This window comes from Pinus tabuliformis, chromosome X, assembly GCF_031772625.1.
Source record: "Pinus tabuliformis cultivar Carrire ecotype Pingquan chromosome X, CPIR1, whole genome shotgun sequence".
Classification (NCBI taxonomy): domain Eukaryota; kingdom Viridiplantae; phylum Streptophyta; class Pinopsida; order Pinales; family Pinaceae; genus Pinus; species Pinus tabuliformis.
The window spans coordinates 746,753,125-746,769,678 of record NC_142308.1 but is presented as its reverse complement, the minus strand read 5'-3'; the positions used below and the strand labels follow the sequence as shown (position 1 = coordinate 746,769,678).

At 40.9% G+C, this 16,554-nt stretch overlaps 1 protein-coding gene across 2 annotated transcripts in view; it reads left to right on the top strand.

The window, feature by feature from the left end:
• Positions 1–16,554, top strand: part of LOC149142051 (uncharacterized) — a 123,836-nt gene that overhangs the window by 42,162 nt on the left and 65,120 nt on the right. The window contains exons 2-3 of one of the 2 annotated variants that reach the window (XM_089447761.1): positions 8,617–8,780; positions 8,886–8,946. The exons of the other annotated variant lie outside the window; for it this stretch is intronic. Coding sequence (XP_089303887.1) covers positions 8,617–8,780; positions 8,886–8,946 — 225 coding nt within the window. The remainder of the gene's footprint in view (positions 1–8,616; positions 8,781–8,885; positions 8,947–16,554) is intronic. 2 annotated transcript variants of the gene reach the window in all.

Sequence of the window (16,554 nt, the reverse complement as noted above, 5' to 3'; positions counted from 1 at the left end):
TAAGATTTTGGGTATTATGAAGGAGTAGTCACTTTATGCCAAGGCATCAAAGTGTGAGTTCTAGATGATTGAGATCCTTTATTTGGGCCATGTGATCAGTTTGCGAGGGGTATAGGTACTTTAGGAGAAGATGCTAGACATATTGGATTGTCCCACACCCAGGAACCTTACTGAGTTGCGAGGTTTCTTTGGGATTTATAGCTATTATAGATGGCTCCTTAAGGGATTCTCTTAGTTAGGTGCACCATTGACATACCTAACAAAGAAAGGGGCATTCAGGTGGACAGAGGAGTATGAGAGGGCATTTAACAAGCTCAAAAAGGTGATGAGCTCATGTAGGGTGTTGGCATTTCTTGACTTCAACTAACCCTTCGTATTGGAGTGCGATGCTTTGGGCAAGGGTATAGGAGCTATGCTGGTGCAGAATAAACACTTGATAGCCTTTGAAACTAAGTTACCAGGAAACGGATATGGGAACGAATACGGGTACGGGGTTTGAAACGGATACGGCAAATTTTCAAAAAATTTGGATACGATACGGCAGGAAATGGCACATAATATATATATATATATATATATATATATATATATATATTAAAAATAAAAAATTCATATTACCATTCATATTTCAGAATCTAGATTATCATCTATGATCTATCATGATTCATCATCATCAATTCAACATATGCCATAAACATTCAACATTGTCATCATCATTAACGATTATTATAACATTCATGATTCAAGTTTCAAGTTTCAACATATCATCAAGTTTTTGTTTCAAATTTCAAACATCAAGTTATCAACATGACAAGTTACACGGACACCATCATTACCAAAATTAATAATGCATACTAATTACTACATAGTACAAAGTACAAAATGAACTATGACTGGCAATCTACTATCATTACTCATAATTCATATGGTTGTTCAAAAGTTTAAAAGTTAAAAGTTAAAACACCATCATAAATTACATTTACATATCATCAAATATGTCTTCATTCATGCCACTATAATGTTCCACTTCCACATCCTCTCTAGAAATGGACCTGGGAACATTGCTGCCATGTCCACTTGAAGATCCACCTATTGGTGACTCCGAATCAAACAAATTCATATGAGATATGGCATTCAATGTCATATCCAAGTCAGGCAACCTCTGGTTCCACGTCCCATAATTTGGTGGGTCCAAATTTGTATTCATCTCCCTTGTGTGATAGAAGGTGAAGGTTTGAATGAACATACACTAGTTCCTCAGCCTTCTTAGAGCCCAATCTATTTCGCCTCACTGAATGGATGAAGCCGTATGTACTCCAGTTCCTTTCTGCTGAAGAAGAACTAGCAACCTGTGACAAGATCTTGATGGCCAATTTTTGGATATGTGGAAGTGCCCCACCATAGAAGTTCCACCACTCAATTGGACTTAATCTGCTCTTGTCCCGCATACACTCAATATCACAACCCCAACCCTCTGATCCCACAAAATGAGAAAACTGTGCACGAATCCGAAGCCCAATTTCAGGATCTACAAAAAGCTTTCTAAAAGCATTTTTAAATCTTTTTGCGACTTCTGGGTCTTTGTTTGGTGCGCTTCTTTCTGGATCACGTAGCAACTCTGTAGCATAATATTTTGGATTCACTGCATAGGCTAAAAGGTGCAATGGGGTGGTCATCTTGTTCCACCTTCTGGTCAATATATCTTTTACTTCTCTGTAAAAGACTTCATCCGGGTCGTTCTCCTTTGCATTTATAACCAACCTTATCTTCTCTATCATGGAATCAATTCCTTCATACACCTCTCCCAGATTAGGCATATCTGTGTCAAACATACGGAGCAAATCCACAATTGGCTTAGTAAATGCCAAGAGGTACTCCACCCTATCCCACCATTCATCATCAACAACCAACCGTTTCATTGCTTGTGCTCTATCAGATTGGGATTGCCTCCATTGATTCTAAAGAGAATTGCATACCATTGATTGTAATGCATCTTTCACCTGCATGAGCCTTGTTAAGACTATGATGTGAGAAGCAAATCGAGTCTCGACAACCTGCAGGTGTCAAATTGCCAATGTTTCAAATTTCAATCAATTTGAAAAATCATAATTTGATTGAATAACCTATTATGATTCACGAATCATGACATTTGAGAATCCAATTTAGATATTTGAATTTAGAGTCAGAAATTAGAATTTATGAAATATTTAGTAAACTTTAAACTTTAAAGTATAGGTACCTTAAGGAGCTCCAACTTAGCAAATTCCCTGTAGATGCCTTGGGACATGTGGTGGTTTGTGATAAAGGCTTGAATTTCTTTTGCCTCTTCAAAAATAACTCGAATCCACTCAATTTGCTTCCCCAACTTGCTCAACATGAGGTTCAATGAATGTACAACACAAGGGGTCCAAAAAATGTGTTGATATTTGCCTTCAATAATTAGCCCTGCTGCTCTACACACTGTTGCATTGTCAGTTATTATCTGAACAACATTTTCAGGCCAAACCAATTCAATTGCTTCAATCAAGATGTTAGCAATGAATTGAGAATCTTTCATCTGCCCCTCACAATCCACTACCTTCAAAAACATTGCCCCATGTGGGCTCTGAGCAATTTCATTGATCAAAGGCCTATAGCTTTGATCTTTCCATCCATCAGAAATGATGGACACCCCTGAAATGAGCCATGAATCATGAATGGGGGCTAATTTAGCCTCCAAATCTAACTTTTGAGCACTCAACAATGTGGTGCGTATCTTCTCATATCCAGGGATCTTGTACCCTCTTGGGGCTTCATTCAAACTTTTTACCATCTTTGCCCAGTAAGGAGATCGCACAAGGTTAAAGGGAAGGCCATTTGCATAAATGCATTGGGCTACAACTGCATCTGCTATTTCTCGAGCATCATTATTAAAATTTGACCGCTTTGAACCAACAATTCCATGAGAAGGAAGTGGAGGCTTTGATGAAGATGCTCCCAACCTTGTTGGGTGTTTTAAATGGGAGCAGGATTTGCTTCATTTGCTTTAACATCTGCCTCGTCTTGTTCTCTCTGATATTTTGCATTTTTTACCTTGCTTAAACCATTTCCATCTGTCCCATTCTCTTTAGGCGGGCCACTGCATATTCGAACCCCATTGTTTCTTAACGCAAGCAAATGTGCTTTAATTCGTGTGTATGACCCCTTAAACTCCTTTTTACACTCACTCCAAACCCATGCTAATGATCCACCTCCTTGGATCTTCCCAACAGTAGTTACATATTTCCAAAGTGGTGACTTTGGATCAACTTTATGGGTTGATTCAATTTCATGTGCCACTTCCTCTGCCTCATGAATGGCTGAACTTGAAGTTGCCATGAATGATGATGATGTAAATGAAATTGAAAAAAGAAAATTGACAAATATCAAATATGTATTTAAAAAAAATTATTTGGTCATTTCTGGATGTTAATAAAATTATCTCATCATTTATTTATATGCCTTTCTCTTTACTCTGTTCCATCATTATTAGTTATTATTCCAATAACTACAAAAATGAGTGAAATCTGTGATAAACAGTTTGCTGTCATGGCCGGATTTAGACTCTAGAGTTTGATAAGGAAAGATCCCAATCACATTGGTGGCACCAACCAGGCTGAGAGAGCACTTGAATACGTGAAGGTATGTAAGGATGCTTATCTGATCAATTGGGACTTTAAGAACCTAAGGAGGTGAATCATGTTGAAACTTTAAACTAGGTGCTACTACAGTCTACATTACTCTTCCTAAACAACACTAATGTTTATAACTTTATATCTGTTTAGGTCCAAGAGTAACATAAAGTCTAGGGCAACGTGAGAAGAGTACTTATTGGTTCCTTTGTTTGTGCTTTTTCTATCATTTGTCGCTTGCTTTAGGTTCATTTCCTTTAGATCTCATGGGTTCTCACGGCTTCCATTATTTGGAACAAGACATGGAAAGATTTTTTGATCAAAGATATCTGTTTCATGAAAAATGGACGAAGCAGTTGAGCTGCTACAACATTTCACATAATGCTTGATTATGGGGAAGCAATACACTGCTTGAACTTGGATAAAACAGATTTGATTGTATAGGAGAGTCTCATTATGGAGATTCTTTAGGACAGAAGCCCTTATCAAATACTTTCAAATATGTTATAGGCCCAATAGGCCAATGGGTTTGATGTGAAGTTAAATAATCTATGGGGGGCTATGGAAAAAGTCTATATTATATATATATTCCATAGAAAAAAATCATTATAATCATGTTTATGACTATACATGTTGCTGTCCCATGGGGACTGGAGAAAACATTTCACAAGCTGACCTTTACCTTGCTCATACTAAGATTATTTTTTTGACAAAAAACTGGACTTCACCTTCACATAAACATGCTATAGTGCTGCTTGCACTGACCAAAACTGAATAGTATAAACACACAGAAATCGATGGACAGACTCGTTGATTCATAAAAGTTTAACAAAATGATAACATAAATACGAGGAGTCCAGGACCAATGATGCCGGCAGCCGACGACGTTCAACGGTTCAGGAATCAGAACGCTGCACTGTGCAGCTATGTCTCTTCGGTGTCCGCGGTGATGGCACTGGAGTTTGGACAATGGATAGTGAACCTCTCGAGTTTCAGCGAGTCAGCGGGCAATGAACCTCTCAGTGGCGGCGACAACACTCTTGTCGTTTAGGTTAGGGTAAAATGATAAATCGTAAATGGTTAAGCCATAACTTTAACTTGTTGAAACTTAAAAACTTAAAACCGATGTGTTCACCGTTCCCGGAGGGCAAGGCATGCAGCTAACAAAAACGTTTTGAATTTTTCCAAAAACGTATCACGATTGCGAGAAAAGTATTTTTTTTTTTAAACGAGAGGGTTTTTTCAGAAAAACACCTGAGAAACGGCGAAAAAAAAGCGGTAAGTTTCCGAATCCAAAAACGGCACCCAATACGTTTTTTCGGCGTTTTTTTGCCGTTTTCACTGTGCATACGGATCCAAAATGGAAAACGGCGTTTTGGGTTTTCAGGCAGCCGTTTCCGGCAACTTAGCTTTGAAAGCCGGAAACTCAGGGATCCAAATAAACTCTAACAAAGAGATGCTTGCCATTTTTGCATGCTTTGATGAAGTTTAGACAATACTTGGTAGGGGGCAGGTTTGTGGTCAAAACAGATCACAATAGCTTACGACACTTCTTGGAGCAAAAGGACTTGAATGAAAGACAACAAAAATGGGTAAGTAAGATTTAGGCCTATGATTTTGATATTGAGTACGTGAAAGGCAAGAAGAACATTGTGGTTGATGCACTTTCTAAGAAACTAGTCGCATGTTCACTCATGGCGATCGCAGGAGATTGGAAAGCCCACCTCTTTGTAGAATATTCTAAAAACAAGTTTGCTTGTGAGTTAATAGACGGTCTCATCCAGGATGACAAGTACAAAATAGTAGATGAGGTCATTTTCTATAAAGACAGGTTGTGTTTCGTCCCTGAATCCACACCCATGGAGAAGATCTTGAAGGCCATACATGGCACACCACTAGTAGGACACAAAGTGTTCTTCAAAACTTACAAGCAGTTTAGAGAAGGGTTTTCTTGGAAGGCCTCAAGGATGATGTGTTGGGGCATGTAAGGGAGTGCATGACTTGTTTGTAGAGCAAGCCCGAGCATATTACTCCTGGAGGATTACTACAACCCTTGCAAATTCTAGAGTAGAAGTGGGAGAGCGTATTGATGGACTACCCAAGGCATAGGGCAAGGATTGCATCTATGTGATAGTTGACAGATTGACCAAGTTCGCACATTTCTTTGCGAATTCAACAGATTATAAGGCAACACAGGTGGTGGAATTGTTCTTCAAGGAGGTGTTTAGACTCCATGGGTTTAGTAAAAATATAGTTAGTGATTGAGATGGCAGGTTTGTTAGTGCATTTTGACAGGCGTTGTTCAGATTGGTGGGCATGGAATTGACCCCTAGTATCAACTATCATCCTCAAACGCATGGCCAAACAAAGATTGTGAATAAATGGATTCAGGGGTATCTGCTTAACTGTGTTAGGACAATAGAAGGCTTGGATCAAATGGTTACATCTTGGGGAGCACTGCTACAATGCCACTTATCATCTATCCATTGCGATGACCCCATTTAGGGCACTGCATGGGTATGATGCTCCATCATTTGTTGATTTGGAATTTGGGGATAACAAGGTTCCAAAAGCCAAAGATTGGATATAGGAGAGCCATGCCATCCTTAAGGTCCTTACCTAGAACTAGCAGAAGATGTATGTGGATAGGCACATAGTAGAGCGCAACTTTGAGGTAAGAGACTTATTTTTCCTATGATTACGGCCATATCGTCAGTCTTCACTCAAGAAAAGTGGTGCAGAGAAACTAAAACCAAGATTTTATGGGCCTTCCAAAATAATCAGATGGATTGGTTAAGTAGCATATGAGCTGAAGCTGCTGGAAGGAAGCAAAATCCACAATGTCTTCCATGTATCATGCCTCAAGAAGGCAGTCAGTCAACGGGTTACTACTTCAGTTAAGCTCCCCCCTTTGGACGAGGAGGGGCAGCTAATATTGATTTCGGAAGCTATCATGGCTGTCCGAGAGAGGAGATTGAGGGGCATGATGATCTCAAAATATCTTATTAGGTGGAAGGATTTGCTTGAAGAGGACGCCATGTGGGAAGGAGAACAAATCTTGCAGCACCCGAATTTGCAATTGCTTGAGGACAAGCAATGTCGGGAAGGGGGGACTGTAATGTCCTCTTCAAATTAAATTGCCCAAGGGAGGATGTAGTAGCCTATTTAACCCCGTAGGTTATAGTCATTTGAAAAGGGGGAAACCATTATTTAATGTTACTTAGGTAACATTAGATAATGATAGTTAATTTGGGGCAAATGGAGGGAAACTTGTTAGCCACTCAAATTGAAATTAGGAGGGAAAAACCCCAAAGAGAATCTAAAAAATCCCAAAGAGAATCTATGAAAAGGAGAGAGGAGATTCATTATGATCATCATGTTTTTGTTATCTTTCTGATTTTGGGTTGAGGCTCTTGGAGGGTTTTAAGACCCCTTTTTTCTGATTGGTTTTGGTGGTGAAAAATTCCACCCTAGCCAATCCCCCTATCATTCTTGCTACAAGACCGAATTCTGGCTAGAGGAGCATCTTTCTGTGGCAGCAAACTATCTTTTTGAGGCAAGTGCATCTAGAATCTTAAGTCTGTGGCAGCAAGGTTTGGAAGTGAATCTGTTTGAGGCAGCAGATTACCTTCTTGAGGCAAAGCCAAGGTTGCAACATTCACCTATGAGGCAGCGAGGGTGGGACTGATCATTTTGATGCAGCGGGTCATTTCTGAGGCAAGCGAAGGCCAGGAACCTAGTGGCTGAGGCAGTGAAGGCTGGACTAATCCTCCTGAGGCAGCGAACTAGCTTTCTATGGTCAGTTAGGGCTGAGAATCATCCTACTGAGGCAGTGGGTCACCTTTCTGAGGCCAGCAAGTGCTAGAAATAGGCCTATTGAAGCAGCAGATCATCTTTTTAGGGCAGGCAAGGGTTGGAGCCTAGGCAGCAAGGATTGGAAGAAGAAGAACGACTGGCTGTCTGTGGCACAGAGTTAGCAGGCTGCCTGTAATTGGGTACGAACCTACAGCGAGCTGATTCAAGGCATCAAGTAGCACGGGGTGCGGTGGGGGAGGAGGGGGTTCTCTCAGAAATCTGGGCTGCAGCTGACTGACAGCAAGGAGCCAAGGAAGAACTCAGGGGCTGAATATAGGTTAGCTGGTGTGATAGCTACAGTTTGTAAATTTATAAACTATATCTGTATTGTTGGAAAAACTGAAGAATTTGTAAATCTGATAATTACTTGTTGAATTGGCCCTGCTTATAATGCTGTTGATGAAATCAATTGTTCATGCATTCAATGATCATCACTGTTTTATAGATTGAAAAAGTGCTACATTACTGTTATAAAATACATGTCCTTATTGCAAACCCTAACCCAGAATCTCATCCGAAGGGTAATCTCTTAACATGGATATTACATATTGGTGCCTTGTAGATATGGGGATTTCTTCCATTTAGGGAGAGGCTCCTAGCCCTGGGAGGCTTGTGCGACTCTTTTGACATTGCCCCATTATCTATGTTATGCATGCGTGTAATTTGACTCGATCGCGAGTCCAATCCCTTGATCAATAGAGCCAACTGACCTCATTTTGTTCTTTAACGAGGTAAATGCAGGTTACAAGTATTCTTTTCATTTTTTCTCAAATCGAAGCAGCCATTTAAGGATTGAGTCAAATTACATGCATGCATAACATAAATAAATGATTTACAAAGTAGACTTAGCAATGATTTACAAGGTTAGGTTATGATCTTTCTAATTTAACACACCATGTAGAAAATCGGGCTGTTCGTCTCTCCTTTATTATGCAAGCTTTATGATCACTAGCAAAATTTTGGTGAGCAGACTATAAAACCATTTTTATGCTTGGCCTGCTAAGGAAGAAACTCTAAATGAGTTTTTGCTTGAATAATGAAGTTCTTTCTTATAGATAATCTTTTTGTATCTTTGTTTGCATTAAACTAATGACAATGCTCCAACAAATAGGAGAGGGGAATTTCACAAGCACTTATAGCACGAGGAGATCAGTCACTGCTGAATGACCTGCTGGAAAAACTTGGAAATTATAAATTCCAACATATAAGAAATTTAGAAATAGCTAAAACCTTGGAGAAGTCAACTGAAGAAGTTACAAAGGCTGCAAATCACTAGTTTGTTCTCAGCCTACCTGCTCTTTTGAGAACCTTCAGTATTTGCACTACCTGAATGTTATTTATTACTTTTGACGAGTTTGTTTGTTTGTTTTTTCTGTGCAGTACTGAGATACTGAATAACATTTGTGCAATCTGGGGCCTTCATCCATGGCAGGTATTATTGGTAAGTATCTCGTTCGTTTTGGCACTCCAGCATTGTGATTAATTTCTGTAAATTTTGCATGTCTTGTGTACTAGCAACTTTTACTTGTCACTGCTACCTTTTCCCATATTTGCTTTTGACTCACATTGATGTATGGCCTACTGAGTGCTAATAAACAACTAGAGCTAAGAGATTGACTGAAAGCAAGCAATGTACTACTCATATGGGGTTACTTGTTGAAAGATTTCTCGTGATTTGGTTCAATGGAAGAATTCTTGTTCTTATTCAATGGAATTAGTATATGTGAAGAGGGCAGTACAATTTGTTTTAGGAAGCTACTATCTTGAGGTTTCAAGATCATATTTAAAAGCAATGAAATTCTGAAGTCTATGTTAACAATTTCACAAGAAAATTGAAATTCTGTTTGTTCGCAAACATTGAGTCTGGACTTCAAATATATACATCATAAGAAGGGTTTCACTCTGACTAACCCAAAACCTTCCGTTTTCTTTACTCCAAATTATACATATGAAAACCTTTAGACTTTGACTATCAAATATTCCTGATCTAGCCTTAGAATAGTCTGGACACTCAAATGACTGATTCAAGATTTTTGTGGCCTTTGCAAGAATAGAAAATTACTGAAAATACTATGTTGCACAAATTTTGGGAATGTATTTATGGGAGAAATGTGGGTACTGTGCCAGATTATATATATATATATATATCAATGGAAAAATTCTTGTTCTTATTCAATGGAATTAGTATATGTGAAGAGGGTAGTACAATTTGTTTTAGGAAGCTACTATCTTGAGGTTTCGAGATCATAAAATCTATATTATCAATATTTAAAAATGTAATGTCCCTTCCGAAATTAAACTGTTACAGGTTTATTTATTCTATAATTCTGACAATTTTGGAGACCATGGGACCCATGTGATTTTTGGAAAAGACTTAGGAAGGAAAAAGGGGCCGAAATGTTTTGTTGGCATAGCGTGGGGGCCACCCACACGAGGAAATACGCACCACCTTAGAGGGAAGTTCGAATGACTAAGGAGGGAAAGTCGAATTGCTAGTTGGAGGGGGCCCACATGGGAAAAGAGGCCCACGAATTATAAATAGAGGAGGCTCAGCCTCATTTGGTATCTTTTGACATATTGAACTCAACCTTAGTTGCTCGAGTTGCTTAGCTGGGTTACTGTGCTATTTAGCACACGAGTGTCTCCGAGCGGAGATCTCAACCTTTGCTTCGGTGGACTTCGAGTGCCACCCTAGGAAGGCAATTCGTACTACCTTGGAGGAGAGCCGGTGGAGTTTCACATTAATATCATTCAACATTTGTCTCAGCCAGTGCGTGTTTCTAGAGGACGCAGAAGGGGAACATGCAGGTGTTGCTTGTGGGTTCATCTGGGCAACAACTGCCGGGGGAGTTTGGGCATTGAAGCTACAGTGGAGGATAAACCTTCCAGGAGACTTTTGGAGTAGGAGGTTGCTGCATTGGATCAGTTCGATTTACAGTCATTTGGGCCTGTGCAGATAGCCATCATTGGGCTCACATGGGAGTCAGAGGAAGGAATTGTAGAGCTGGAGCTGGCCGGGAGAAGTAGGAGATCACTTGGAAGGCCATTTGAGGAGGATTGCTAGAGTTGGGAGAGCAGAGAGTGACAAGATCAGTCACAGCAACAAAATTCGAAATTGAAGGAGGGCCAAGCTGTGAAGGGTCAATTTTTGAAGGTTGGAACCAAGGGAAACCCTTTCTAGGTTTCTGTGGGTTTTGGGCAAGGATCACACTCCTAATTTTATAGAATTTTCTGGGCAGATCTAAGGGGTCAAATAGGGGTCCCAACTCAGCCAGTAGCTAGAGGAGCCAAGGGGAATTTGGGCGAAAATTCCGAGGTCAACATTTGGCCAATTCCTTCGTGGGTTATACTGGGTGGTGGAGAGGCTGGGGTTAATTTTCCATAATTTTCTGAGCACCAGAGGAGGGGTTTCTAGTAGCATCCTTGCAGCAGACATCACAGTTTCACAGGGGCAGCGCAAGGCATCATTGCAGCAGTTATTGTGCCATTTGGGCTTGACATACTACCACCTGGGTTTGATCACGCTTGCCATTGAGGCAAGCCCAGGTGCACCACCTCCGCATTATTGTACTTTTCTCCCAGGTTATAATAAAATGGCTCAGCGGTTGGATATTCCTGGACTTTTTATGGGTGTGAATTGAATATTTCAATTTTATGGTGTTGTTTTTATTATTTGCTTTGCATAGCACTATCTTCCTTAATTTGAAACATTACAGTGGTATCAGAGCATGATCCTGGTCCAACTGTGGGAAACTAGCCAGAAGATCATGGAAGCTTTGAATATGAGTGCACAGTGATGGGGGAAACCGGTGACAAACCCATGGCTCAAGGGAGACCCGGTATGCATAAATTTTGGGGTAGAATTCATTGGGACGATGTGAGGTTGGCCCAGTTGAGGAGGGTGACAGACCAAACCCATCCTCACTCTTACAACAAGACATGAGAGGTGTGCAGGCCATGGGGGTGCAACCATCTACATCATGGGGAAAGTCGACCAGATCAGGGCACTTGATCTCCTAAAAGGGAGTAGGTAGGACAAAAACAGTTGGAGGGTGAGACCAGGGGGCGCTTTTGCTGGTGGATACCTGGCTTCAGATATCAGGAGCCGGAGGAGGAGGTTGAGCATGATGTTGAGAGCCCACGGGATGGTGAGGAGCACATCGATATACCCGGTGTGGCACATGAGTCACCTTTATTAGAGACCTCTTTGATAGCCCCAGTTGACACCTTGGTGGAGAAGATAGAGCCTACACACATAGAGCCATCTGTTGAGGAGGAGCCACCCATGGACGAGATGCCAACAGTTGCTGAGGTATCTGGAGTTGTGACCGAGTTTACAGGCGATAGATGCCCACGACAGTTCCACCAGTTTCAGGCCGACCTTCTAGCATTAAAAAGGAAGGTCGCATTAGTGCATGAGGCTATTTTGCAGCAGAACGAGGAGCTAGAGGGCATGAGAGTGGTTTGTGTCGAGTCCACAACCAAATTGATTCACGTTGGGGAGCAGTTGGATTCGGTACTGGTGCAGCTAGAGTGCATGTTGGAGCGTGAAAGCAACCCTCTTCGGGCATACATAGACGAGGCTCGTAGCACTGTCAGGTTACCTTGGCCCATTGGACAGAGGGAGACAGAGCTACCTAGTCAGATTGTATGTATTGACTAGGATAGCGAGATGAGACGACCTGAGTTGCATTGGTGCAACACCCGCATGTTGGGGTTGTTCTATGTGCGGGAGTTCGTGCATTCGATTCCTCTCTTGGGGTTGGGTGGCAAGAGATTCTAAGTTGGTACCCGGTGGAGTGGACTATGTAGATGGTAGTGGACCTAGGTGGAGCCCAGTAGGAGTTTCCAGGCACTGGGGATGCTGGAAACCCCGACTGTTATTGGGATCGGGGAGGGACCACCTATCATTTCCCAGGTCTACCGGTTGACTACGACCTAGAGGGTATAGTTGACCTAGCAGTCGAGCGTGCATCTCCGCTAGGAGAGTTTTGGCGAGCACCAATGGCCAACCAGTTTTTGGGTAGACTCCTTGGGGTGTCTTGGTATGACAATTGTACACGGGGTTTTAGGATGATCAACATACTCTGGTAGGAGTTTGTCGGAGGAGGTAGCATTGGCAGGCCACCAGACAGTGCCTTGTATGGAGCTGGGGATTCTTCGTATTTGTGTGAGACACAGAGGAACAGAGAAGTGGTGGCATCGCTGCTAACACCTGGGGAGGTTCACTTCTTGGATCCCTTAGGGAGGACTTGGAGGGGAGGTCCCCTCATCGGAGAGCATGGTGATGTGACAGTGGAGGTGATGATATGGGTTGGATGCGGGCCAACGCATATGGACACAACTTTAGGCCATCTCATTCAGGGATGGGTAGGAGCATCTAGTGTGGAGCAGTGGTTTGCAGATGGGCATGGAGACGCATGGGGGTGTGTTGTAGTATGTTGGACTGCGCTATGGAGTGGGAGTGCCTCACATCGCATTGAGTACATGCGGGGGGTGACAGGTACAGTGACACAGGCGGGACACAAGATGGTACAGGATGGCATAGCCGTAGTCGAGGGTATCTAGTGGTGTACAGGGGTAGGTCGCGGTGTACAGTGGCATGTCCAGGAGTACTGGGATGATCGGTGGTATGCAGGGGTGTATAGTACTGCACAATGAGGTCTTGGAGTGTTGCCTCCAAGGAGACCCTTGGACGGAAACACCGGGCATACCTTTGGGCGTAGTTCACCTAGGATCGATGGGGACACAGATGAGCGATACTTGATGGTATCCACGGGGACTCACATGCTTGAGTCTTGACCCTCTTCTACATCCCTCCTGGGCGTAGTCGATTTTGTTGTCGACTTTCAACACTCTGGGCATGAGCAGCAAGGGACGAGGAGTTCACTCGAGATATTTGGGTGACACTCAGCGCACTAGGGGGGAGACTTTTCAGCGGTGGTATTGGATTGGTGCATCAGTTGACAACCACAGGTTGGGGGATGAGGTGATCATTTGCAGGGGTGGCATATCATTCATCACTGAGTCTATGTCTAGGGAGCTAGTCCTGAGGGAGACATGTGTTACTCTTTTCTCAGGCATGTTGGGACCAAGCATGAGCAGAGGATATCGGGTACGACTGAGGTAGTTTCCCAGTATGTGTCCGGGCTCCAGACCTTATATTAGTACATTATCGAGAGGGCAGATGGCAGACCCAGAGGTGATGGTTGGCAGGGACAGGAGGGATCCACATACCCTAAGTCGATTACGAGTATTGGATACCCATCTTTTGGTTGCATTCAGGGGGTAGCTCTTTGGCACACATGGCTTCTAGCGATCATCAATACTACACAGTGGCAAGCACAGGGTAGATTAGCATGCATCAGATTAGCCCACGATATATGGAGCCTGTTGTTGCACAAAGTGTCTAGGCACCGCGATAACGCTAAGAGTAAGGGCTGTCACTCTAATCCTTACTCCGTTTAAACTCTCTCCTAGACAAGTCCAGAGGGGTAGTCCCTAAGGTATATGGATGAAGATAACCTATGAAACACAGGCTCTAGGAGATTTTAAGGAGGAACAACTTGATGAATTTAAAACGAGTCTCGGTCAATTGAGATAGACAGATTAAACACAAGACACGACCATAGGATAGGAATGATTATAGACCAGTGCCATAGTATTCGATTAACCATAGATCAATTAACAACAAGTTATCCAAAGCAATTTACAAATGTGACAAATAATAACAATCTTGAATGATCAATATAAACGCCCAAAACTCTATCATGCAAGAGATTCCAGATTTAAAATGATTTTCATTAATGACCCAGATCTAGAATCTAATTAACTTTCTCTTGTAGCCAATATAAATTTAAAACATTTATCGCACCTTGACAATAGAGAAATCATGAAAATTGCATTTAATCACCAAATAACACCAAGGAACTTTAAAATTAGAATTTTAGTTATTCCTTAGGCAATTAGTTGAATGGAGAAATTAAAATATTTTAATGTGACTGAATTAAAATGAATCAAAGTTAAAACGAATTAAAGGGTTAAAAATTAAAATTCTAATGGGCCATAGGCCACATTAAAATATTAATGTGAAAGCGCAAATCCCTTTTTAGTTTATTTAATTGTCAATCCCAAAGTCACAAAAAAAATTTAAATCTTTTTAGATTTTTTTAATTTTTTAGATTTTTTAATTTTTAGAATTTTTTATGATTTTTAATTTTATAAAAAATAAAAAATAAAAATATCAATTGTCACAAAGATTCAAAAAAGGCTTTTTTAAATTAAAGTCAAAATAAAATCAAAACCAAAAAAAATGAAAAATGAAAAATGTAAAAAACAAAAGTAAATTCAAATTGAAAAAAATAAATAAATAAAAGAAAACTATACTAACCTTGACTAACACATACATGATAAAAAGAAAAAGGAAAAGGTCGAATAATAAAACTAACCCTAACTCTTAACTAAAATACAAATGAAATAAACTAACCTAATCGCATAAATAGAAACACATACATGGAATGTTTTTGCTATGCGTGTAGGTTACTTCGACGGTGGCAAAGATGAAGGATAGTGCAGCGTTGAGGGAGGACGAGGAGGTTCGGGCGTGCAGGTCTGCTGGAAGAAAGGGCCATGGAGAGCTGGAGCTGCGATGGATGCAGTCAACGGAGAAGCAAGGAAACGTTGCAGGATTAAACGCAGGTAGAAGAAGAGAGTGAGCCGACAGATTTGAGGAGAACGCAGGTTGCAGGTTTGATAGAGGCAGCGGATAAGGACGCAGGAGGGTGTTTTGGCCGACGGGAATGGAGATGGCAGGTGAAGCTAGTGAGGAAGGTTTGGCTGCGGTTTAACGGTGAGCAGCGGATTTGAGAGCAGCAATGAAGAACGCGGAGGCACTTGAAGTTATGACAGCGGGGGCTTAAGGCAACATGCAGAGGGATTCGTATGTAACGGAGAAAGGAGGCTGCGGACAGGGAGAAAATTGAAGCAGAAAACGAAAAGACCCAAGCAACAAAAATACTTAGGTTTTTTGTTTTGTTTTGTTTTGAAAATCCTCCAAATGCAGACACTATAACAATTTCGAAATTTTTCAAAAAACCCCAAGATGTAGACAGTAAAATCAAATTCGAAATTTTCTGTTTAGAAAACCCCAGGCAACAAAGAAACTGTAGCCCAAAAGTTTAGATAAACCCAAAAAAACGAATTTCACACCAATGTATCTTTATGTTTCAGATTTATCAATGACAACCCTTGTTAAATCATTTCCATATTTAAAAAAAATTTAAAACCCTTGGACTGCAAAATGCTGGATAATTTTCTTGCAAAATGATGCTGATGAACCTAGAGATCCAGATCTTACCCTCCAGGGTTTAGATCTGGACTCTACACAGGTTTCTTCCTTAGATTTGTAGTTGCAAGACAACAAGAAACACCCAAACGATATATACAATGATAAAACTAAAACCCAAAAAAACCCAAGTTAGAAACCCAAAAATAATTTACAGATCTATGTACAAGAATGGTAAATCTATCAGATATGAGGAGTATGAGTCCAACTCCGCTCCCAGATCTGATAGTCTAAGGCTCTCAACAGCCAGATCTTTCAATTTTGCACATAAAAAAATAAAGTTTTTAAATCTTAAAGGAGATGCTTAGTTCAAAACCCTTCATGCATCACCAATAAAAATCTTATGATAAGCCCAGGATCAAATTGAGCTGGGCTCTTCAAAAAACATGGATCGGGAGTTGGTTGGTCCGACTAAAAACTTCCTTGAATGCCTGATGATCTAAAAAATTCAAGATTTTCCTGCAAAACTCAATCCAACCATCAAAATAGAGTGAGAAAATGATAATAAAATTCAGATAAATAGAGATACCTGCTATTACATTCAAAATTTGAATTATCACTTAAACCCCAACGACTTAGCAAGATCCTTGTACTCAAATCACTCTTCAGAAGCTATTATTAATGGCTAAAAAAATTTACGCATGAAAAATGACACATCTTACATTATTTCCATGAATAGTAACACCGACGAAGATTAACCCCAAA